At 45.1% G+C, this 25,533-nt stretch overlaps 1 protein-coding gene across 3 annotated transcripts in view; it reads right to left on the bottom strand.

The window, feature by feature from the left end:
• LOC124042184 (receptor-type tyrosine-protein phosphatase mu-like) overlaps nucleotides 1–25,533 on the bottom strand; it is a 621,881-nt gene that overhangs the window by 11,178 nt on the left and 585,170 nt on the right. For all 3 annotated transcript variants that reach the window (XM_046360586.1, XM_046360587.1, XM_046360588.1), the window contains 5 exons: nucleotides 22,944–23,093; nucleotides 22,045–22,218; nucleotides 20,297–20,428; nucleotides 8,710–8,835; nucleotides 2,944–3,107 (listed from right to left, as the gene is read on the bottom strand). In XM_046360586.1, the coding sequence (XP_046216542.1) occupies nucleotides 2,944–3,107; nucleotides 8,710–8,835; nucleotides 20,297–20,428; nucleotides 22,045–22,218; nucleotides 22,944–23,093 (746 nt within the window). The remainder of the gene's footprint in view (nucleotides 1–2,943; nucleotides 3,108–8,709; nucleotides 8,836–20,296; nucleotides 20,429–22,044; nucleotides 22,219–22,943; nucleotides 23,094–25,533) is intronic.

Raw genomic sequence — 25,533 nt, 5'->3', positions numbered from 1 at the left:
GTAAGCATTTCACTGTAAGGTCTATCTACATCTGTTGTATTCAGCATTTCACTGTGAGGTCTACTACACCTGTTGTATTCAGCATTTCACTGTAAGGTCTACTACACCTGTTGTATTCAGCATTTCACTGTGAGGTCTACTACACCTGTTGTATTCAGCATTCCACTGTGAGGTCTACTACACCTGTTGTATTCAGCATTTCACTGTAAGGTCTACTACACCTGTTGTATTCAGCATTTCACTGTAAGGTCTACTACACCTGTTGTATTCAGCATTTCACTGTGAGGTCTACTACACCTGTTGTATTCAGCATTTCACTGTAAGGTCTACTACACCTGTTGTATTCAGCATTTCACTGTAAGGTCTACTACACCTGTTGTATTCAGCATTTCACTGTAAGGTCTACTACACCTGTTGTATTGAGCATTTCACTGTGAGGTCTACTACACCTGTTGTATTGAGCATTTCACTGTGAGGTCTACTACACCTGTTGTATTCAGCATTTCACTGTGAGGTCTACTACACCTGTTGTATTCAGCATTTCACTGTAAGGTCTACTACACCTGTTGTATTCAGCATTTCAAATCAAATCAAATCTATTTATACCTGTTGTATTCAGCATTTCACTGTAAGGTCTACCTAAAACCCCACCTGTTGTATTCAGCATTTCAAAAACTGTGAGGTCTACTACACCTGTTGTATTCAGCATTTCACTGTGAGGTCTAACAGAACACCTGTTGTATTCAGCATTTCAAATAATGAGAACAGTTGAAACTGGAGCACCTGTTGTATTGGGGACAGCAAGGAGCCATCATGTCAGGTAGTCATGTGACTAATAACATTTGATTTGATTGAAAGTAGATTCTCAGCAGGCCTACTCTAACTACTCTAACTCTAACCACTCTAACTCTAACCACTCTAACTAATCTAACTACTCTAACTCTAACCACTCTAACTAATCTAACCACTCTAACTCATACCACTCTAACTAATCTAACCACTCTAACTCATACCACTCTAACTAATCTAACTACTCTAACTCTAAACACTCTAACTCATCTAACCACTCTAACTCATACCATACAACTCTTCTAACTTTCTAACTGCTCTAATTCATACTACTCTAATTCCTCTAACTCATACGACTATAACCACTCTAACTAATCTAACTACTCTAACTCTCTAACTACATTGATTTATACTACTCTAACTCATACCACTCTAACTCATACTATTCTAACTACTCTAACTCATTTAACTAATCTAACTACTCTAACTCATATGACTATAACTATTCTAACTAATACAACTCTAACTACTCAAACTCATACTACTCTAACTGATACTAATCTAACTACTTTAATTCATACTACTTTAATTCATACTATTCTAACTCATACTACTCTAATTCATACTACTCCAACTAATAATACTCTAACTACCCTAACCACTCTAACTCATATTACTCATAATACTCTAACTCATGCTACTCTAACTACTCTAACTCATACTACTCTAATTCATACTACTCCAACTAATAATACTCTAACTACCCTAACCACTCTAACTCATATTACTCATAATACTCTAACTCATGCTACTCTAACTACTCTAACTCATGCTACTCTAACTACTCTAACTCATACTACTCTAACTAATCTAACTCATCTAACTCCAACCACTCTAACTAATACTTTTCTAACTACTCCAACCACTCTAACTAATACTTTTCTAACTACTCTAACCACTCTAACTCATAGTACTCTAACTCATACAACTCTAACTACTCTAACTCATACTACTCTAACTCATGCTACTCTAACTCATACTACTCTAACTCATACTACTCTAACCACTCTAACTAATACTAGTCTAACTCATACTCCTCTAACTACTCTAACTCATATTACTCTAACTCATACTACTCTAACCACACTAACACATGCTACTCTAACTCATACTACTCTAACCACTCTAACTAATACTAGTCTAACTCATACTCCTCTAACTACTCTAACTCATAGTACTCTAACTACTCTAACTCATATTACTCTAACTCATACTACTCTAACCACACTAACACATGCTACTCTAACTCATACTACTCTAACCACTCTAATTCATTCTACTCTAACTACTCTAACCACTCTAAATCATATTACTCTAGCTCATACTACTCTAACCACTCTAATTCATTCTACTCTAACTCATACTACTAACTCATACTACTCTAACCACTCTAATTCATTCTACTCTAACTCATACTACTCTAACCACTCTAATTCATTCTACTCTAACTCATACTACTCTAACCATACCATACTACTCATACTACTCTCTGGAATGTGATACAAACTGGGCAGCGGTGTGCTTTAGGACCATGCGGACGCCTCCGAGCGGTCGGGTCGGCTGTTTGGAGTGTATATCCCCCGAATTCTATAACCAAATTTGCGCCCCTGGTTGGGAAAGGGGCTGTCAACGACTTTTAATAAATACATTCTATTTGAACCTTTATTTAACTTGGCAAGTCAGTTAAAAGAACAAATTCTTATATACAATGACGGGCCGACCCCGGCCAAACCCGGACGACGCTGGGCCAATTGTGCGCCGCCCCATGGGACTCACAATCACGGCTGGATGTGATGCAGCCTGGATTCAAACCAGGGTCTGTAGTGACGCCTCTAGCACTGAGATGCAGTGCCCTTAGACCGCTGAACCAGGGTCTGTAGTGACGCCTCTAGCACTGAGATGCAGTGTCTTAGACCTCTGAACCAGGGTCTGTAGTAACGCCTCTAGCACTGAGATGCAGTGTCTTAGACCTCTGAACCAGGGTCTGTAGTGACGCCTCTAGCACTGAGATGCAGTGGTGTGTGTGTGTGAGTGTGAGTGTGTGAGTGTGTGTGTATGTGTGAGTGTGTGTGTGTGTTAGTGTGTGTTACTTACAGACAGTGCACCACAGTGCGTCCCTCTCCTCCATCATACTCCTCCTGCCATTTGTCCACCTGTCTGATGAGCTTGAGGAAGGAGCGTTTGGACATGGGAGTGTCTCGGTACATTGGCCAACCCAGGAACTGGAACTGTTGCACCATACGGTACCCGTCCTGAGGCTGGAGAGACAGACAGATAGATACAGGTTAATAACAGACAGACAGGTGGGTATAGGTTAATAACAGACAGACAGGTGGGTACAGGTTAATAACAGACAGACAGGTAGATACAGGTTAATAACAGACAGACAGGTAGATACAGGTTAATAACAGACAGACAGATAGATACAGGTTAATAACAGACAGACAGGTCTCTCTGTTATTAACCTATACCCACAGGATCAGGCATGTCAGGTCAGGTGTGTCAGGTAAGGTAGTTAGGTTCAGGTGTGTCAGGTAAGGTAGTTAGGGTCAGGTGTGTCAGGTAAGGTAGTTAGGGCCAGGTGTGTCAGGTAAGGTAGTTAGGGCCAGGTAAGGTAGTTAGGTTCAGGTGTGTCAGGTAATGTAGTTGGGGTCAGGTGTGTCAGGTAAGGTAGTTGGGGTCAGGTGTGTCAGGTAAGGTAGTTAGGGCCAGGTGTGTCAGGTAAGGTAGTTAGGGCCAGGTGTGTCAGGTAAGGTAGTTAGGGCCAGGTGTGTCAGGTAATGTAGTTAGGGTCAGGTGTGTCAGGTAAGGTAGTTAGGGCCAGGTGTGTCAGGTAAGGTAGTTAGGTTCAGGTGTGTCAGGTAAGGTAGTTAGGGCCAGGTGTGTCAGGTAAGGTAGTTAGGGTCAGGTGTGTCAGGTAAAGTAGTTAGGGTCAGGTGTGTCAGGTAAGGTAGTTAGGGCCAGGTGTGTCAGGTAAGGTAGTTAGGGTCAGGTGTGTCAGGTAAGGTAGTTAGGGCCAGGTAAGGTAGTTAGGGCCAAGTGTGTCAGGTAAGGTAGTTAGGGTCAGGTGAGGTAGTTAGGGTCAGGTGAGTTAGTTAGGGTCAGGTGTTTCAGGTAAGGTAGTTAGGGCCAGGTGTGTCAGGTAAGGTAGTTAGGGCCAGGTAAGGTAGTTAGGGCCAGGTGTGTCAGGTAAGGTAGTTAGGGTCAGGTGTGTCAGGTAAGGTAGTTAGGGCCAGGTAAGGTAGTTAGGGCCAAGTGTGTCAGGTAAGGTAGTTAGGGTCAGGTGTGTCAGGTAAGGTAGTTAGGGTCAGGTGTGTCAGGTAAGGTAGTTAGGATCAGGCATGTCAGGTCAGGTGTGTCAGGTAAGGTAGTTAGGGCCAGGTGTGTCAGGTAAGGTAGTTAGGGTCAGGTGTGTCAGGTAAGGTAGTTAGGGCCAGGTAAGGTAGTTAGGGCCAAGTGTGTCAGGTAAGGTAGTTAGGGCCAGGTAAGGTAGTTAGGGTCAGGTGTGTCAGGTGAGGTAGTTAGGGCCAGGTGTGTCAGGTAAGGTAATTAGGGCCAGGTGTGTCAGGTAATGTAGTTGGGGTCAGGTGTGTCAGGTAAGGTAGTTAGGGACAGGTGAGGTAGTTAGGGTCAGGTGTGTCAGGTAAGGTAGTTAGGGTCAGGTAAGGTAGTTTGGGTCAGGTGTGTCAGGTGATGTAGTTAGGGTCAGGTGAGGTAGTTAGGGTCAGGTGTGTCAGGTAAGGTAGTTAGGGACAGGTGAGGTAGTTAGGGTCAGGTGTGTCAGGTAAGGTAGTTAGGGTCAGGTAAGGTAGTTTGGGTCAGGTGTGTCAGGTGAGGTAGTTAGGGTCAGGTGAGGTAGTTAGGGTCAGGTGTGTCAGGTAAGGTAGTTAGGGTCAGGTGAGGTAGTTAGGGTCAGGTGAGTTAGTTAGGGTCAGGTGTTTCAGGTAAGGTAGTTAGGGCCAGGTGTGTCAGGTAAGGTAGTTAGGGCCAGGTGTGTCAGGTAATGTAGTTGGGGTCAGGTGAGGTAGTTAGGGTCAGGTGTGTCAGGTAAGGTAGTTAGGGACAGGTGAGGTAGTTAGGGTCAGGTGTGTCAGGTAAGGTAGTTAGGGTCAGGTAAGGTAGTTTGGGTCAGGTGTGTCAGGTAATGTAGTTAGGGTCAGGTGAGGTAGTTAGGGTCAGGTGAGTTAGTTAGGGTCAGGTGTTTCAGGTACAGTAGTTAGGGCCAGGTGTGTCAGGTAAGGTAGTTAGGGCCAGGTGTGTCAGGTAAAGTAGTTTGGGTCAGTTGAGGTAGTTAGGGCCAGGTGTGTCAGGTAAGGTAGTTAGGGCCAGGTGTGTCAGGTAAGGTAGTTAGGGCCAGGTGTGTCAGGTAAAGTAGTTTAGGTCAGGTAAGGTAGTTAGGGCCAGGAGTGTCAGGTAAGGTAGTTAGGGCCAGGTGTGTCAGGTAAGGTAGTTAGGGCCAGGTGTGTCAGGTAAAGTAGTTTGGGTCAGGTGTGTCAGGTAAGGTAGTTGGGGTCAGGTAAGGTAGTTAGGGTCAGGTGTGTCAGGTAAAGTAGTTTGGGTCAGGTGTGTCAGGTAAGGTAGTTAGGGTCAGGTGAGGTAGTTAGGGTCAGGTGAGGTAGTTAGGGTCAGGTGAGTTAGTTAGGGTCAGGTGTTTCAGGTGAGTTAGTTAGGGTCAGGTGTGTCAGGTAAGGTAGTTAGGGTCAGGTGAGGTAGTTAGGGTCAGGTGTGTCAGGTAAAGTAGTTTGGGTCAGGTGTGTCAGGTAAGGTAGTTAGGGTCAGGTGAGGTAGTTAGGTTCAGGTGTGTCAGGTGAGGTAGTTAGGGTCAGGTGTGTCAGGTAAAGTAGTTAGGGTCAGGTGTGTCAGGTAAAGTAGTTAGGGTCAGGTGTGTCAGGTAAAGTAGTTAGGGTCAGGTGTGTCAGGTAAAGTAGTTAGGGTCAGGTGTGTCAGATAAAGTAGTTAGGGTCAGGTGTGTCAGGTGAGGTAGTTAGGGTCAGGTGTGTCAGGTAAAGTAGTTAGGGTCAGGTGTGTCAGGTAAAGTAGTTAGGGTCAGGTGTGTCAGGTAAAGTAGTTAGGGTCAGGTGTGTCAGGTAAAGTAGTTAGGGTCAGGTGTGTCAGATAAAGTAGTTAGGGTCAGGTGTGTCAGGTAAAGTAGTTAGGGTCAGGTGTGTCAGGTAAAGTAGTTAGGGTCAGGTGTGTCAGGTAAAGTAGTTAGGGTCAGGTGTGTCAGGTAAAGTAGTTAGGGTCAGGTGTGTCAGGTAAAGTAGTTAGGGTCAGGTGAGGTAGTTAGGTTCAGGTGTGTCAGGTGAGGTAGTTAGGGTCAGGTGTGTCAGGTAAAGTAGTTAGGGTCAGGTGTGTCAGGTAAAGTAGTTAGGGTCAGGTGTGTCAGGTAAAGTAGTTAGGGTCAGGTGTGTCAGGTAAAGTAGTTAGGGTCAGGTGTGTCAGATAAAGTAGTTAGGGTCAGGTGTGTCAGGTAAAGTAGTTTGGGTCAGGTGTGTCAGGTAAAATAGTTTGGGTCAGGTAAGGTAGTTAGGGTCAGGTGTGTCAGGTAAGGTAGTTTGGGTCAGGTGTGTCAGGTAAAGTAGTTGGGGTCAGGTGTGTCAGGTAAAGTAGTTAGGGTCAGGTGTGTCAGGTAAGGTAGTTTGGGTCAGGTGTGTCAGGTAAAGTAGTTTGGGTCAGGTGTGTCAGGTAAGGTAGTTTGGGTCAGGTGTGTCAGGTAAGGTAGTTTGGGTCAGGTGTGTCAGGTAAAGTAGTTAGGGTCAGGTGTGTCAGGTAAAGTAGTTGGGGTCAGGTGTGTCAGGTAAAGTAGTTAGGGTCAGGTGTGTCAGGTAAAGTAGTTAGGGTCAGGTGTGTCAGGTAAGGTAGTTTGGGTCAGGTGTGTCAGGTAAAGTAGTTAGGGTCAGGTGTGTCAGGTAAAGTAGTTAGGGTCAGGTGTGTCAGGTAAAGTAGTTAGGGTCAGGTAAAGTAGTTAGGGTCAGGTGTGTCAGGTAAAGTAGTTAGGGTCAGGTGTGTCAGGTAAAGTAGTTAGGATCAGGTAAAGTAGTTAGGGTCAGGTGTGTCAGGTAAAGTAGTTGGGGTCAGGTGTGTCAGGTAAAGTAGTTAGGGTCAGGTGTGTCAGGTAAAGTAGTTAGGGTCAGGTGTGTCAGGTGAGGTAGTTAGGGTCAGGTGTGTCAGGTAAAGTAGTTAGGGTCAGGTGTGTCAGGTAAAGTAGTTAGGGTCAGGTGTGTCAGGTAAAGTAGTTAGGGTCAGGTGTGTCAGGTGAGGTAGTTGGGGTCAGGTAAAGTAGTTGGGGTCAGGTGTGTCAGGTAAAGTAGTTAGGGTCAGGTGTGTCAGGTAAAGTAGTTAGGGTCAGGTGTGTCAGGTGAGGTAGTTGGGGTCAGGTGTGTCAGGTAAAGTAGTTAGGGTCAGGTGTGTCAGGTGAGGTAGTTAGGGTCAGGTGTGTCAGGTAAAGTAGTTAGGGTCAGGTGTGTCAGGTGAGGTAGTTAGGGTCAGGTGTGTCAGGTAAAGTAGTTAGGGTCAGGTGTGTCAGGTAAAGTAGTTAGGGTCAGGTGTGTCAGGTGAGGTAGTTGGGGTCAGGTGTGTCAGGTAAAGTAGTTAGGGTCAGGTGTGTCAGGTAAAGTAGTTAGGGTCAGGTGTGTCAGGTAAAGTAGTTAGGGTCAGGTGTGTCAGGTAAAGTAGTTGGGGTCAGGTGTGTCAGGTAATGTAGTTGGGGTCAGGTAAGGTAGTTGGGGTCAGGTGAGGTAGTTAGGGTCAGGTAAGGTAGTTTGGGTCAGGTGTGTCAGGTAAAGTAGTTAGGGTCAGGTGTGTCAGGTGAGGTAGTTAGGGTCAGGTGTGTCAGGTGAGGTAGTTAGGGTCAGGTAAGGTAGTTTGGGTCAGGTGTGTCAGGTAAAGTAGTTAGGGTCAGGTGTGTCAGGTAAAGTAGTTAGGGTCAGGTAAAGTAGTTAGGGTCAGGTGTGTCAGGTAAAGTAGTTAGGGTCAGGTGTGTCAGGTAAAATAGTTAGGGTCAGGTGTGTCAGGTAAAGTAGTTAGGGTCAGGTGTGTCAGGTAAAATAGTTAGGGTCAGGTGTGTCAGGTAAAGTAGTTTGGGTCAGGTGTGTCAGGTAAAGTAGTTAGGGTCAGGTGTGTCAGGTAAAATAGTTAGGGTCAGGTGTGTCAGGTAAGTAGTTAGGGTCCAGGTAAAGTAGTTAGGATCAGGTGTGTCAGGTCAAGTAGTTAGGGTCAGGTGTGTCAGGTAAAGTAGTTCAGTTTGTGTCAGGTAAAATAGTGGTTGGTGTGCGTACTCGTGCTGCGTTGCTTGTAGATCCTGTGTGTCAGGTAAAGTAGTTGGGGTCAGGTGTGTCAGGTAAAGTAGTTAGGGTCAGGTGTGTCAGGTAAAATAGTTAGGGTCAGGTGTGTCAGGTAAAGTAGTTTGGGTCAGGTGTGTCAGGTAAAGTAGTTAGGGTCAGGTAAAGTAGTTAGGGTCAGGTGTGTCAGGTAAAGTAGTTCGGGTCAGGTGTGTCAGGTAAAATAGTTAGGGTCAGGTGTGTCAGGTGAGGTAGTTAGGGTCAGGTGTGACAGGTGAGGTAGTTAGGGTCAGGTGTGTCAGGTGAGGTAGTTAGGGTCAGGTGTGTCAGGTAAAGTAGTTAGGATCAGGTGTGTCAGGTCAAGTAGTTTGGGTCAGGTGTGTCAGGTAAAGTAGTTAGGATCAGGTGTGTCAGGTCAAGTAGTTAGGATCAGGTGTGTCAGGTAAAGTAGTTAGGATCAGGTGTGTCAGGTAAAGTAGTTAGGATCAGGTGTGTCAGGTCAAGTAGTTTGGGTCAGGTGTGTCAGGTAAGGTAGTCAGTAGTTAGTTGTCCCATAGACCCATGGTGTGTGTGTGCGTACTCGTGCTGCGTTGTAGATCCTGAATATTCTACTGATTATGTCTTCCTCCAGGTCAGCTGATACAAACTCCACCTGGATTGGCCCCTGGCGATGCACCCCGTTCTCTGGCCAGTACTGAGGACATAGCTAACACACACACACGCACACACACGCATACGCACACACACACACAAACACACACAAAGGACAGGGAGAGGTGGAACAGGAACCAAAACGTTTGATAAATATAAATATAATAAATATCTCTTATTTCCCAGATCTTGGAGCAACGTAAGCCAGGCAACAGTACAGTCTTCTTCTCTCTGACATTTTGAAAAAATTAATTTAAAAAAATAGTTCCCGGGGAGGGTCAGATAAAAACTCTCGCTCACGTGAAACGTCAAAAAGGAAAACTGAAGCTTAAAGCAGACAATGCTGAGACCGTCGTTTTAAACCATCTGGAATTGAACCGATAAAGCCCAACTTAACGAACCCAAGGTAGTTGCGTTTTATCGATTGATGCTTTGTGTAGTGTTATATAAAAACAGAAACCTTGGTCTGCTAATATCTTTCATTCTCCCCTTCTGCATGTTCATTCTATATTTTATTCTCTCCTGTCACCTTTTCATGTCCCAGGTATGAGTTTTCTCAACAAAAAAAACCCCCCAAAAATAAATCCATCTTCAATTCTATTCAAACCTCCAGGAAAACCAGAGTTGCTTTATTTGTAAGAGAATATATGATCAAAAGATGTTCTGGAAGAGAATGGAAGCGCTCTGAATGTGATACAGAATGTGGATGATCAATTCGTTGCTTTGACAGTTTAGTTTTCAACTGTTAAGAGCAGTGAACCCACGAGAAAGGCTCATACAGTAGGAGCTGGAAATACCCCACGTACACTTACCTCTGGAGAGACTGACGAGGTAGAAACAATACACCATGATCCTGTATACTGTACTACATAGACAACATGACCCTGTATAATGTACAGTATATTACTTAGACACCATGACCCTGTATAATGTACTACATAGACAACATGACCCTGTATACTGTACTACATAGACAACATGACCCTGTATACTGTACTACATAGACAACATGACCCTGTATACTGTACTACATAGACAACATGACCCTGTATACTGTACTACATAGACAAACATGACCCTGTATACTGTACTACATAGACAACATGACCCTGTATACTGTACTACATAGACAACATGACCCTGTATACTGTACTACATAGACAACATGACCCTGTATACTGTACTACATAGACAACATGACCCTGTATACTGTACTACATAGACAACATGACCCTGTATACTGTACTACATAGACAACATGACCCTGTATACTGTACTACATAGACAACATGACCCTGTATACTGTACTACATAGACAACATGACCCTGTATACTGTACTACATAGACAACATGACCCTGTATACTGTACTACATAGACAACATGACCCTGTATACTGTACAGTGATATTACTTAGACAACATGACCCTGTATACTGTACTACAGACAACATGACCCTGTATACTGTACTTAGACAACATGACCCTGTATACTGTACTACATAGACAACATGACCCTGTATACTGTACTACATAGACAACATGACCCTGTATACTGTACTACATAGACAACATGACCCTGTATACTGTACTACATAGACACCATGACCCTGTATACTGTACTACATAGACAACATGACCCTGTATACTGTACAGTGATATTACTACATAGACACCATGACCCTGTATACTGTACTACATAGACAACATGACCCTGTATACTGTACTACATAGACAACATGACCCTGTATACTGTACTACATAGACAACATGACCCTGTATACTGTACTACATAGACAACATGACCCTGTATACTGTACTACATAGACAACATGACCCTGTATACTGTACTACATAGACAACATGACCCTGTATACTGTACTACATAGACAACATGACCCTGTATACTGTACTACATAGACAACATGACCCTGTATACTGTACTACATAGACAACATGACCCTGTATACTGTACTACATAGACAACATGACCCTGTATACTGTACTACATAGACAACATGACCCTGTATACTGTACTACATAGACAACATGACCCTGTATACTGTACTAGTGATATTACTTAGACACCATGACCCTGTATACTGTACTACATAGACAACATGACCCTGTATACTGTACAGTAGACAACATGACCCTGTACTTAGACAACATGACCCTGTATACTGTACTACATAGACAACATGACCCTGTATACTGTACAGTGACCCTATACTGTACTTAGACACCATGACCCTGTATACTGTACTACATAGACAACATGACCCTGTATACTGTACTACATAGACAACATGACCCTGTATACTGTACTACATAGACAACATGACCCTGTATACTGTACTACATAGACAACATGACCCTGTATACTGTACTACATAGACAACATGACCCTGTATACTGTACTACATAGACAACATGACCCTGTATACTGTACTACGTAGACAACATGACCCTGTATACTGTACTACATAGACAACATGACCCTGTATACTGTACAGTATATTACTTAGACACCATGACCCTGTATACTGTACAGTATATTACTTAGACACCATGACCCTGTATACTGTACTACATAGACAACATGACCCTGTATACTGTACAGTATATTACTTAGACACCATGACCCTGTATACTGTACTACATAGACAACATGACCCTGTATACTGTACTACATAGACAACATGACCCTGTATACTGTACTACATAGACAACATGACCCTGTATACTGTACTACTTAGACAACATGACCCTGTATACTGTACTACATAGACAACATGACCCTGTATACTGTACTACATAGACAACATGACCCTGTATACTGTACTACATAGACAACATGACCCTGTATACTGACAACAGTATATTACTTAGACACCATGACCCTGTATACTGTACTACATAGACAACATGACCCTGTATACTGTACTACATAGACAACATGACCCTGTATACTGTACTACATAGACAACATGACCCTGTATACTGTACTACATAGACAACATGACCCTGTATACTCTACTACATAGACAACATGACCCTGTATACTCTACTACATAGACAACATGACCCTGTATACTGTACTACATAGACAACATGACCCTGTATACTGTACTACATAGACAACATGACCCTGTATACTGTACTACATAGACAACATGACCCTGTATACTGTACTACATAGACAACATGACCCTGTATACTGTACTACATAGACAACATGACCCTGTATACTGTACTACATAGACAACATGACCCTGTATACTGTACAGTATATTACTTAGACACCATGACCCTGTATACTGTACTACATAGACAACATGACCCTGTATACTGTACTACATAGACAACATGACCCTGTATACTGTACTACATAGACAACATGACCCTGTATACTGTACTACATAGACAACATGACCCTGTATACTGTACTACATAGACAACATGACCCTGTATACTGTACAGTATATTACTTAGACAACATGACCCTGTATACTGTACTACATAGACAACATGACCCTGTATACTGTACTACATAGACAACATGGCCCTGTATACTGTACTACATAGACAACATGACCCTGTATACTGTACTACATAGACAACATGACCCTGTATACTGTACTACATAGACAACATGACCCTGTATACTGTACAGTATATTACTTAGACACCATGACCCTGTATACTGTACTACATAGACAACATGACCCTGTATACTGTACTACATAGACAACATGACCCTGTATACTGTACTACATAGACAACATGACCCTGTATACTGTACTACATAGACAACATGACCCTGTATACTGTACTACATAGACAACATGACCCTGTATACTGTACTACATAGACAACATGACCCTGTATACTGTACTACATAGACAACATGACCCTGTATACTGTACTACATAGACAACATGACCCTGTATACTGTACTACATAGACAACATGACCCTGTATAATGTACAGTATATTACTTAGACAACATGCACACACACACACACACACACACACACACACACACACACACACACACACACACACACACACACACACACACACACACACACACACACACACACACACACACACACACACACACACACACACAAAGAGATTGCAGAAATACAGGTGGAAGAAAACCTCCTATCTCTGCCTCCTCTGAGAGCCAATCAGAAACCTCCTATCTCTGCCTCCTCTGAGAGCCAATCAGAAGCCTCCTATCTCTGCCTCCTCTGAGAGCCAATCAGAATTTGACAAATTCAACCGCTGAAAAACAAAGATGCTGATGGAGAAAAAGTAACTCTCTAATCCCCCCCCCCCCCTCCTCCCTCAGCCCCCCCTCCCCCATCGCTCCACCTGAGCTACAGTGAGAATATTGAATGAAAGGCCCTGCCAGCGTGTGTGTCTGTGTGTCAGCCAGTCAGCTAGTCAGTCAGTCACACAGGGAGAGAGGGGAGAGAGCGGCGAGAGCAGCCCAGCCAGAGGCTTTTGATCCTTGGGTGTGATGACAGGGCCTGGGGCCTGGAGCTCCCAGAGAGAGCATCCGAAGGTAGATCGCCCCATCGACATATATAACCCTGTCCCATCTATAACCCTGTCCCATCTATAACCCTGTCCCATCTATAACCCTGTCCCATCTATAACCCTGTCCCATCTATAACCCTGTCCTATCTATAACCCTGTCCCATCTATAACCCTGTCCCATCTATAACCCTGTCCCATCTATAACCCTGTCCCATCTATAACCCTGTCCCATCTATAACCCTGTCCCATCTATAACCCTGTCCTATCTATAACCCTGTCCCATCTATAACCCTGTCCTATCTATAACCCTGTCCCATCTATAACCCTGCCCCATCTATAACCCTGTCCTATCTATAACCCTGTCCCATCTATAACCCTGTCCCATCTATAACCCTGTCCCATCTATTACCCTGTCCCATCTATAACCCTGTCCCATCTATAACCCTGTCCCATCTATAACCCTGTCCCATCTATAACCCTGTCCCATCTATAACCCTGTCCCATCTATAACCCTGTCCCATCTATATATCTGTCCCATTTATAACCCTGTCCTATATATAACCCTGTCCCATCTATAACCATGTCCCATCTATAACCATGTCCCATCTATAACCCTGTCCTATCTATAACCCTGTCCCATCTATAACCATGTCCCATCTATATACCTGTCCCATCTATATATCTGTCCCATCTATAACCCTGTCCCATCTATAACCCTGTCCCATCTATATACAGTGGGGCAAAATAACCCTGTCCCATTTAGTCAGCCACTATAACCCTGTCCCATTCCCATCTATAACCCTCTATAACCCTGTCCCATCTTTCTGAGTTCTCCCCTGTCCCACTTAAAATCTATGACCCTGTCCCATCTATAACCCTGTCCCATCTATTTTCATCATAGGTACACTTCAACTATGACAGACAAAATGAGAAAAATACATCCATAAAATCACATTGTAGGATGTCCCATTTAAATTAATTTATTTGTCAAATAAATAAATACATATAAATATTTGCAAAACCCTCTATATACCTGTCCCATCTATAACCCTGTCCCATCTATAACCCTGTCCCATCTATAACCCTGTCCCATCTATAACCCTGTCCCATCTATAACCCTGTCCCATCTATAACCCTGTCCCATCTATAACCCTGTCCCATCTATAACCCTGTCCCATCTATAACCCTGTCCCATCTATAACCCTGTCCCATCTATAACCATGTCCCATCTATAACCCTGTCCCATCTATAACCCTGTCCCATCTATAACCCTGTCCCATCTATAACCATGTCCCATCTATAACCCTGTCCCATCTATAACCCTGTCCCATCTATAACCATGTCCCATCTATAACCCTGTCCCATCTATAACCCTGTCCCATCTATAACCCTGTCCCATCTATAACCCTGTCCCATCTATAACCCTGTCCCATCTATAACCCTGTCCCATCTATAACCCTGTCCCATCTATAACCCTGTCCCATCTATAACCCTGTCCCATCTATAACCCTGTCCCATCTATAACCCTGTCCCATCTATAACCCTGTCCCATCTATAACCCTGTCCCATCTATAACCCTGTCCCATCTATAACCCTGTCCCATCTATAACCCTGTCCCATCTTTCTGACTGATGCTGAGGATGTACAGAGATCCATCTATAACTCTTTTTGAATTCTTTATCATTATTGACCATCTATCCTATCCTATCTCCTCTGCCTATCCAATCCTATCATATCTATCCTATCTAATCTATCCCATCTATCATATATATCCTATCCTATCTCCTCTGCCTATCCAATCCTATCTATCCTATATCCTATCATATCTATCCTATCTAATCTATCCCATCTATCATATATATCCTATCCTATCTATAATTTCCTAAACTATCTGTCTATCATATCTATCCTATATATATATCCTATCCTGTCCTATCTTATATATCCTATCTATCGTGCATTCGGAAAGTACTCCTCATAACCCTGACCCCTTCTCCACATTTTGTTACGTAATTATTTTAAAATGGAATGAATGTTTTTTTCCACCCGCATCAATCTACACCCAATACCCGTAATGACAGGGCCTTGGTCAGGGAGGTGACCAAGAATTCGATGGTCACTCTGACTGAGCTCGAGAGTTCCTCTGTGGAGATGGGAGAACCTTCTAGAAGGACAGCTATCTTTTCAGCACTCCACCAATCAGGCCTTTATGGTAGAGTGGCCATACAGAAGCCACTCCTCAGTAAAAGGCACATGACAGCCCATCTGGAAACCAACATTGAACTTTTTTGACATGAATGCCAAGCATCACGTCTGGAGGAAACCTGGCACCATCACTACGGTGAAGCATAGTGGTGGCAGCATCACGTCTGGAGGAAACCTGGCACCATCACTACGGTGAAGCATAGTGGTGGCAGCATCACGTCTGGAGGAAACCTGGCACCATCACTACGGTGAAGCATAGTGGTGGCAGCATCACGTCTGGAGGAAACCTGGCACCATCACTACGGTGAAGCATAGTGGTGGCAGCATCACGTCTGGAGGAAACCTGGCACCATCACTACGGTGAAGCATAGTGTCTACGGTGAAGCATATCTATCTATCTATCTATCTATCTATCTATCTATCTATCTATCTATCTATCTATCTATCTATCTATCTATCTATCTATCTATCTATCTATCTATCTATCTATCTATCTATCTACAGTGAAACAAACAGAAAACTGAAAACTTGAGCGTGCATAATTATTCACCCCTCCAAAGTCAATACTTTCTAGAGCCACCTTTTGCAGCAATTACATCTGCAAGTCTCTTGGGGTATGTCTCTATAAGCTTGGCACATCCAGCCACTGGGATTTTTGCCCATTCTTCAAGGCAAAACTGCTCAAGCTCCTTCAAGTTGGATGGGTTCCACTTGTGTACAGCAATCTTTAAGTCATACCACATATTCTCAATTGGATTGAGGTCTGGGCTTTGACTAGGCCATTTGAAGACATTTAAATGTTTCCTTTGAACCACTCAAGTGTTGCTTTAGCAGTATGCTTAGGGTCACTGTCCAGCTGGAAGGTGAACCTCAGTCCCCGTCTCAAATCTCTGGAAGACAAACATTCATCCATCATTCCTTCAATTCTGACCAGTTTCCCAGTCCCTGCTGATGAAAAACATCCCCACAGCAGGATTCTGCCACCACCCTGCTTCACTGTGGGGATGGTGTTCTTGGGGTGATGTTTGGTATTGGGTTTGCACCAGACATAATATTTTCCTTGATGTCCAATATGCTCAATTTTAGTCTAGTCTGACCAGAGTACCTTCTTCCATATGTTTGGGGAGTCTCCCACAAGCCCTTTGGCGAACACCAAACGTGTTCGCTTATTTCTTTCTTTAAGCAACAGCTTTTTCTGGCCACTCTTCGTAAAGCCCAGCTCTGTGGAGTGCACGGCTTAAAGTGGTCCTATGGACAGATACTCCAATCTCTGCCGTGGAGCTTTGCAGCACTTTCAGGGTTATCTTTGGTCTTTTTGTTGCCTCTCTGATTAATGACCTCCTTGCCTGGTCTGTGAGTTCTGATGGGCGGCCCTCTCTTGGCATGTTTGTTGTGGTGTCATTTTCTTTCAATTTTTTAATATCGGATGTAATGGTGCTCCGTGGGATGTTCAAAGTTTCAGATAGTTTTTAATAATCCAACCCAGGACCTGTTTGGAGAGCTCCTTGGTCTTCATGGTGCTGCTTGCTTGGTGGTGCCCCTTGCTTAGTGGTGTTGCAGGGACCTTTCTGAACAGGTGTATATATACTGAGATCATGGGACAGATCATGTGACACTTAGATTGCACACAGGTGGACTTCATTTAACTAATGATGTGACTTCTGAAGGTGATTGGTTGCACCAGATCTTATTTAGGGGCTTCTGGGCAAAGGGGGTGAATACATATACACACACCACTTTAAGTTGTTTTCTTTTCATTTCACTTCACCAATTCAGACTATTTTGTGTATGTCCATATAAAAATAAACGTAAATTACAGTTTGTAAAACAACAAAATAGGAAAAAACGGTGGGGGCGGTGGGGTGAATACATTTTCATGTATCTGTCTTCTATCTACTCCACTGTAACTCCACTGTATTCTACACATGCTCCTTCTTTTGTCATGACTCACTCTATCTCTGGTGCCTGATATCTTTCTCTAATAAAACTCTTTCGGGATAGGGGGCAGTATTCAGAAGTTTGCCTGAGGAGCCCAATGTAAACTGCCTGTTACTCAGGCCCAGAAGCTAAAATATGCATCCAGGGCAGAAAGAAAGTGAGGTCATTTGATTTTCCAATGCTTTTCTATGGGAAACATTTTTAGGACCCAGATTGCAGTTCCTATGGCTTCCACTAGATGTCAACAGTCTTTAAAAATTGTTCAATGTTTTTTTGGGAAAAATGAAGAATTATCGTTGTTTTTTTCCTCCAGTATTGGAAACAGTTAATTCCGTCTTAACCTCTTGCTCCTACCTGGCACGCAGGCGTCCCATCTAGAGCTCTGGAAATGCAAATGCGCTACGCTAAATGCTAATAGTATTAGTTAAAACTCAAACGTTTATTAAAATACACATGCAGGGTATTGAATTAAAGCTACACTCGTTGTGAATCCAGGCAACAAGTCAGATTTTTAAAATGCTTTTCGGCGAAAGCATGAGAAGCTATTATCTGATAGCATGTAACACCCGAAAAGACCCGCAGGGGACGTAAACAAAATAATTAGCATAGTCGTCGCTACACAAACCGCACAAATAAAATATAAAACATTCATTACCTTTGACCATCTTCTTTGTTGGCACTCCTAGATGTCCCATAATCACTATTGGGTCTTTTTTTCGATTAAATCGGTCCATATATAGCCTAGATATCGATCTATGAAGACTGTGTGATAAACGGAAAAAATAGCGTTTCATAACGTAACGTAATTTTTTAAAATTCAAAAAGTCGACGATAAATTTTCACAAAACACTTCGAAATACTTTTGTAATGCAACTTTAGGTATTATTAAACGTTAAAAAGCGATCAAATTGATTACGAGGCGAAGTATACTTTTTAGCTGTCCGTCTGGAAAAAATGTCCGTGTAACTCTCAACCAAAATATCCGGTCGGAGACCGGAGGGAATCGGTTCCCTTGATTCGGTTTGACCAAGAATCAAAGCTGAATCAAATGACAAGACTCTAGACATCGTGTGGAAGCTGTAGGCACTGAAACCTCGGCCTCATGTAATTCGGTTCACTTTGAACAATTCCTGGAAGTAGCGCAAGGATATTTATTTCCATTTTCAGTGATCAGATTTTCTTGCACTTTCCGATGAAACGCACGTTCTGTTATAGTCACAGCCGTGATTTAACCAGTTTTATAAACGTCTGAGTGTTTTCTATCCACACATACTAATCATATGCATATACTATATTCCTGGCCTGAGTAGCAGGGCGGTGAAATGTTGCGCGATTTTTAACAGAATGTTCGAAAAAGTAGAGGGTCGACTGAAGAGGTTAAATTTGATCGATTATTTACATATTAGAATACTAATAATATAAATATGTATTTTAGGGTACCTGAGGTTGGATTACAAACGTTGTTTGAAATGTTTGGACCAGGTTTGCAGGTTACCTCTTATATTCCTTTGTAGGCGTGTTGGGCGAGCTGGAACAAGTGCATTTGTGAATCAAACGCGCCAAATAAACTGACATTTTGGGATATAAAGAAGGACTTTATCGAACAAAACGACCATTCATCGTGTAACTGGGACATTTGGGATTGCAAAAAAAAGATGAAGATCTTCAAAGGTAAGAGATTTATTTTATAGCTATTTCTGACTTTCGTGGCATCTGCTTGGCTGGATAATGTTTTTCATGTGGGGCGTTGTCCTCAGATAATCGCATGGTGTGCTTTCGCCGTAAAGCCTTTTTGAAATCTGACAACGCGGCTGGATTAACAAGAAGTTTATCTTTTAAATTACGTATGTATTTTCATGAAGGTTTAATATTACGATTTCTGAAATCGGACATTTGGCGCTCTGCAATTTCACCGTATGTTGTCGAAGTGGGTCGCTTGAGGCACGCCAAGCCATAAGTTAACAAGAGACTGAATGTCTCTGTCCTTGTGGTGTGTGTGTGTGTGTCGGATGTTGTGTGTGTTCGAGGCCTTTTGTAGACACACAAAGCTATTCTTTAATTTTTCTCTTAGCTGGAGTCTTACATACAAGGTCCTATTCATGGAAAAAAACTACTTCAGATGCTGTCTATTTCACAGTCCATTTCAGACAATATACTAACTCCCATAGAATTGTGTGTATGTGTACATGTGGGCAAATACATTTGTGTGTGCCTGTGTGTGTTAGTGTGTGTGTGTCCTTGTGTGTGTGTGTGTGTGTCTGTATGTGTGTGTGTCTGTGTCTGTGCGTTAGTGTGTGTTTGTGTCTGTATGTGTGTGTGTGTGTGTGTGTGTGTGTGTGTGTGTGTGTGTGTGTGTGTCTGTGGCTGTGCGTTAGTGTGTGTTTGTGTCTGTATGTGTGTGTGTGTGTGTGTGTGTGTGTGTGTGTGTGTGTGTGTGTGTGTGTGTGTGTGTGTGTGTGTGTGTGTGTGTGTGTGTGTGTGTGTGTCTGTGTGTGTGTGTGTGTCTGTGTGTGTTTGTGTCTGTATGTGTGTGTGTGTGTTTGTGCGTTTGTGCGTTAGTGTGTGTCTGTGTGTGTGTGTGTGTGTGTCTGTATGTGTGTGTGTGTGTTTGTGCGTTTGTGCGTTAGTGTGTGTCTGTGTGTGTGTGTGTGTGTGTGTTTGTGCGTTTGTGCGTTAGTGTGTGTCTGTGTGTGTGTGTGTGTGTGTGTGTTTGTGCGTTTGTGCGTTAGTGTGTGTCTGTGTGTGTGTGTGTGTGTGTGTGCGTGTGTGTGTGTGTGTGTGTGCGTGTGTGCGTGTGTGCGTGTGTGTGTGTGTGTGTGTGTACCTGTGCTGGGTCGACGTCATTGAGCATCACTATGGAGGTGCAGTGGTAGTCCAACACCAGCCTCCAGAAATCCTTCACTGTGTTGGGTAGAGGATGCTGGGTCACGATGAACGCTGACGGCTGCTTATAACTCTTCATGAGGAATGGAGAGAGGTAGAGAGGGAGGGAGGGGTAGGGAGGGGGGGAGGGAGGGGTAGGGAGGGAGGGGGAGGGAGGGGGAGAGGGGAGGGGTAGGGAGAGAGGGGCAGGGAGGGAGGGGCAGGGAGGGAGGGGTAGGGAGGGAGGGGCAGGGAGGGAGGGGCAGGGAGAGAGGGGCAGGGAGGGAGGGGTAGGGAGAGAGGTAGAGAGGGAGGGAGGGGTAGGGAGGGGAGGGAGGTGGAGAGAGGGAGGGGTAGGGAGGGAGGGGAGGGAGGGAGGAGAGAGGGAGGGGTAGGGAGAGAGGGGGCAGGGAGGGAGGGGCAGGGAGGGAGGGGTAGGGAGGGAGGGGCAGGGAGGGAGGGGCAGGGAGAGAGGGGCAGGGAGGGAGGGGTAGGGAGGGAGGGGCAGGGAGGGAGGGGCAGGGAGGGGGAGAGAGGGAGGGGGAGGGAGGGAGGGGGAGGGGTAGGGAGGGAGGGAGAGGGAGAGAGGGAGGGGTAGGGAGGGAGGGGTAGGGAGGGGGAGAGAGGGAGGGGGAGGGGGAGGGGAGGGGGAGGGAGGGGTAGGGGTAGGGAGGGAGGGAGGGAGGGAGGGGGAGAGAGGGAGGGGAGGGGTAGGGAGGGAGGGAGGGGTAGGGAGGGGAGAGAGGGAGGGGTAGGGAGGGGGAGAGGCAGAGAGGGAGTGGGAGAGGCAGAGAGGGAGGGGGTAGGAGGGAGGGGGAGGGAGGGAGGGGGGGGGGGGAGAGGGGAGGGGGAGGGAGGGAGGGGGAGGGGGAGGGAGGGAGGGGGAGAGAGGGAGGGAGGGGGAGAGAGGGAGGGGAGGGGTAGGGAGGGAGGGAGGGGGAGAAAGGGGGAGGGGTAGGGAGGGAGGGAGGGGGAGAGAGGGAGGGGTAGGGAGGGGGAGAGAGGGAGGGGGAGGGAGGGAGGGGGAGGGGTAGGGAGGGAGGGTGAGAGAGGGAGAGGGAGGGGTAGGGAGGGAGGGAGGGGTAGGGAGGGGAGAGAGGGAGGGGTAGGGAGGGGGAGAGGCAGAGAGGGAGGGGGAGGGAGGGAGTGGGAGAGGGAGGGGGAGAGGGGAGGGGGAGGGAGGGAGGGAGGGAGGGGGAGAGGGAGCGGGAGGGAGGGGGAGGGGTAGGGAGGGAGGGAGGGGTAGGGAGAGAGGGGGAGGGGTAGGGATGGAGTGGGAGGGGTAGGGAGGGAGGGGGAGAGAGGAGGGGTAGGGAGGGAGGGGGAGGGTTGGGAGGGAGAGAGGGAGGGGTAGGGAGGGAGGGAGGGGTAGGGAGGGAGGGAGGGGTAGGGAGGGAGGGGGAGGGGTAGGGAGGGAGGTAGGGGAGAGAGGGAGGGGTAGGGAGGTGGAGAGAGGGAGGGATAGGGAGGGGGGAGAGGGGAGGGGGGAGGGGTAGGGAGGGAGGGGGAGGGGGAGAGGGGAGGGGTAGGGAGGGGGAGAGAGGGAGGGGTAGGGAGGGGGAGAGAGGGAGGGGGAGAGAGGGAGGGAGGGGGAGGGGTAGGGAGGGAGGGGCAACAGATCTGGTTTCATGTTGTCTTGATAATTCCTATGGTCATGGCAACACAGCACAAACAGATCTGAGAACAGACTACTGAGAGTTCAGTCCTTACGTCCATGAGTGCAGCATTGATGTAGTTGGAGCTCTCTCCGTCGATGGTGATGAGGAAGGGCAGACAGCGGTCAGGAGGAAGAACGTCCATGCAGCGGTTCTTCTCGTGGTTCCTGGGGAGCAGGGCGATACTACAGTCCTCCACGCGCAACGTAGGAGTCACCATGTTCAGAGTCTGGAGAGAGAGACAGTAGAGGTTACAGTGGGTTACAGTGGGGTGATACTACAGTCCTCCACCCGCAACGTAGGAGTCACCATGTTCAGAGTCTGGAGAGAGAGACAGTAGAGGTCACAGGGGGTTACAGTGGGTTACAGTATGTTTCAGTAGGTTACAGTGGGTTACAGTGGGTTACAGTGGGTTACAGTGGGTTACAGTATGTTACAGTGGGTTACAGTAGGTTACAGTATGTTTCAGTGGGTTACAGTGGGTTACAGTATGTTTCAGTGGGTTAGAGTAGGTTACAGTGGGTTACAGTGGTTTACAGCGGGTTACAGTAGGTTACAGTGGGTTACAGTAGGTTACAGTGGGTTACAGTATGTTACAGTGGGTTACAGTGGGTTACAGTGGGTTACAGTGGGTTATAGTGGGACGAATCTACAGTCCTCCACATGCAACGCAGGAGTCACCATGTTAAAAGTCTGGAGAGAGAGACAGAGATACTAGGGGTTAGAGGGTCACATGGTCTTTAAAGATTGGTCCAATAGCCACCGAGCTGTTTCTAAAAGGGAAGGATCAACAGTCCTCCTTGTTTGTTGGGAAAGAGTCACTGATTGGAAAGCCCTTAACCTACATTATCAGTATTTGTTATCTTTTTTTGCAGATGGGGGTTTCTTCAGTAAAATATGTCTGTCTACTCCTCACCCTAAATGATGAAGGACCCCTACGGACGACAAACTCACCCTGAACTCCTCTTTAATCTGGGAGGAGTTGGTCTGGGGGTCCAATCGGTTCATGTCATAGTAGACCGAGCGAAGCTGATTGGCTGGGATGGTGGTGTCACCACAAAGACACGCCTCCAAGATGGCGTCGTGGATAAAGACATACTGCTCCTGGGGAAATAAAGATCAAGATTTTATGAAACGGTCAGAAATAGTTGATGCGTTTTATAACTACAGACAAGAACTAAAACGAGGCTAAATCAGTCAAATAATATAAGATAACAGAAGTGATGGAAGGGGAGTCAGAGACGACACACACACACACACACACACACACACACACACACACACACACACACACACACACACACACACACACACACACACACACACACACACACACACACACACACACACACACACAACAGAGGTGTTGAAGGGGGTGTCAAACACAGTTCAGCGGTCCTCATCTGGTTTATCTTCCCTGATTGACTGTTTTTTACTGCATGTTGTTGTGTCTGGTTCAACACAAGGCCTCATCATTCCCTGACGGGTTGTTGCTGTGTTTCATCTATCACAACATTTACCAGCAACATATCCTATAGAATATTTTAGTATATTTGTCACATGAGCCGAACATAACGGGCGTAGACTTTTCAGTGAAATGAAAAAGCTTACGAGCAACGTTCCCTCAAAAAAAAAAAAAGTTGAGACAAATTTCAGGTGTGCTGAGAACCAACTTGAACATTCTGTATAACTTTAAACACGTTTACAGTGAACATTGAGTCTGTATCCGCCTTCAGTTTTAATATATATTTTTTAAAATAGTATTTTTCTCCTCAATTTCCTGCTATCCAATTGGTAGTTACTTGTCTCATCGCTGCAACTCCCCTACGTTACTCGGGAGAGGCGAAGGTCGAGAGCCGTGCGTCCTCCGAAACACGACCCCAACCAAGACGCGCTGCTTCTTGACACAATGCCCACTTAACCCAGAAGCCAGCCTGAACCAATGTGTCGGAGGAAACACTGTGCACCAGCTACGCACGCAGCTTAGAGGGAACATCGCTTACGAGCCTTTAACTAACGATGAAGAGTCAATTCAATTCTAATACAAAAAATAGTAACACAAGGAATAAAATACACAAGTGTTGAGCTACAGGGAGTACCAGATCAATGAGTACCAGATCAATGAGTACCAGATCAATGAGTACCAGATCAATGAGTACCAGATCAATGAGTACCAGATCAATGTGGAGCTATATACAGGGAGTACCAGATCAATGAGTACCAGATCAATGTGGAGCTATATACAGGGAGTACCAGATCAATGAGTACCAGATCAATGTGGAGCTATATACAGGGAGTACCAGATCAATGAGTACCAGATCAATGTGGAGCTATATACAGGGAGTACCAGATCAATGTGGAGCTATATACAGGGAGTACCAGATCAATGAGTACCAGATCAATGTGGAGCTATATACAGGGAGTACCAGATCAATGAGTACCAGTACCAGATCAATGTGGAGCTATATACAGGGAGTACCAGATCAATGTGGAGCTATATACAGGAAGTACCAGATCAATGTGGAGCTATATACAGGAAGTACCAGTACCAGATCAATGTGGAGCTATATACAGGGAGTACCAGATCAATGTGGAGCTATATACAGGGAGTACCAGATCAATGAGTACCAGATCAATGTGGAGCTATATACAGGGAGTACCAGATCAATGTGGAGCTATATACAGGAAGTACCAGTACCAGATCAATGTGGAGCTATATACAGGGAGTACCAGATCAATGTGGAGCTATATACAGGGAGTACCAGTACCAGATCAATGTGGAGCTATATACAGGGAGTACTAGATCAATGTGGGGCTATATACAGGGAGTAGCAGTACCAGATCAATGTGGAGCTATATACAGGGAGTACCAGATCAATGTGGAGCTATATACAGGGAGTACCAGATCAATGAGTACCAGTACCAGATCAATGTGGAGCTATATACAGGGAGTACCAGATCAATGTGGAGCTATATACAGGGAGTACCAGATCAATGTGGAGCTATATACAGGAAGTACCAGATCAATGTGGAGTCATATACAGGGAGTACCAGATCAATGTGGAGCTATATACAGGGAGTACCAGTACCAGATCAATGTGGAGCTATATACAGGGAGTACTAGATCAATGTGGAGCTATATACAGGGAGTACCAGATCAATGTGGAGCTATATACAGGGAGTACCAGATCAATGTGGAGCTATATACAGGGAGTACCAGTACCAGATCAATGTGGAGCTATATACAGGGAGTACTAGATCAATGTGGGGCTATATACAGGGAGTAGCAGTACCAGATCAATGTGGAGCTATATACAGGGAGAGTAGAAAAGTGGGTTTTTATGTGTATTTGTGTTGGGTATGTATGTATGTGTGTGTGTGTGTGTTGTGTGTGCATAGTTAGTGTATGTGAATGTGTGTGGGTTTTGTTTGAGAGGACATTACAGCCTTATTCTACAATTGATTGAATATTTTTCCCCTCGTAAATATACACACAATACCCCATAATGACCAAGCAAAAACAGTTTTTTTTAGATTTTTTAGC

This window comes from Oncorhynchus gorbuscha, linkage group LG08 (genome assembly GCF_021184085.1).
Source record: "Oncorhynchus gorbuscha isolate QuinsamMale2020 ecotype Even-year linkage group LG08, OgorEven_v1.0, whole genome shotgun sequence".
In the NCBI taxonomy this organism is placed as follows: Eukaryota; Metazoa; Chordata; class Actinopteri; order Salmoniformes; family Salmonidae; genus Oncorhynchus; species Oncorhynchus gorbuscha.
The sequence above is the reverse complement of the archived record's forward strand: the minus strand, read 5'-3'. Positions and strand labels throughout refer to the sequence as shown.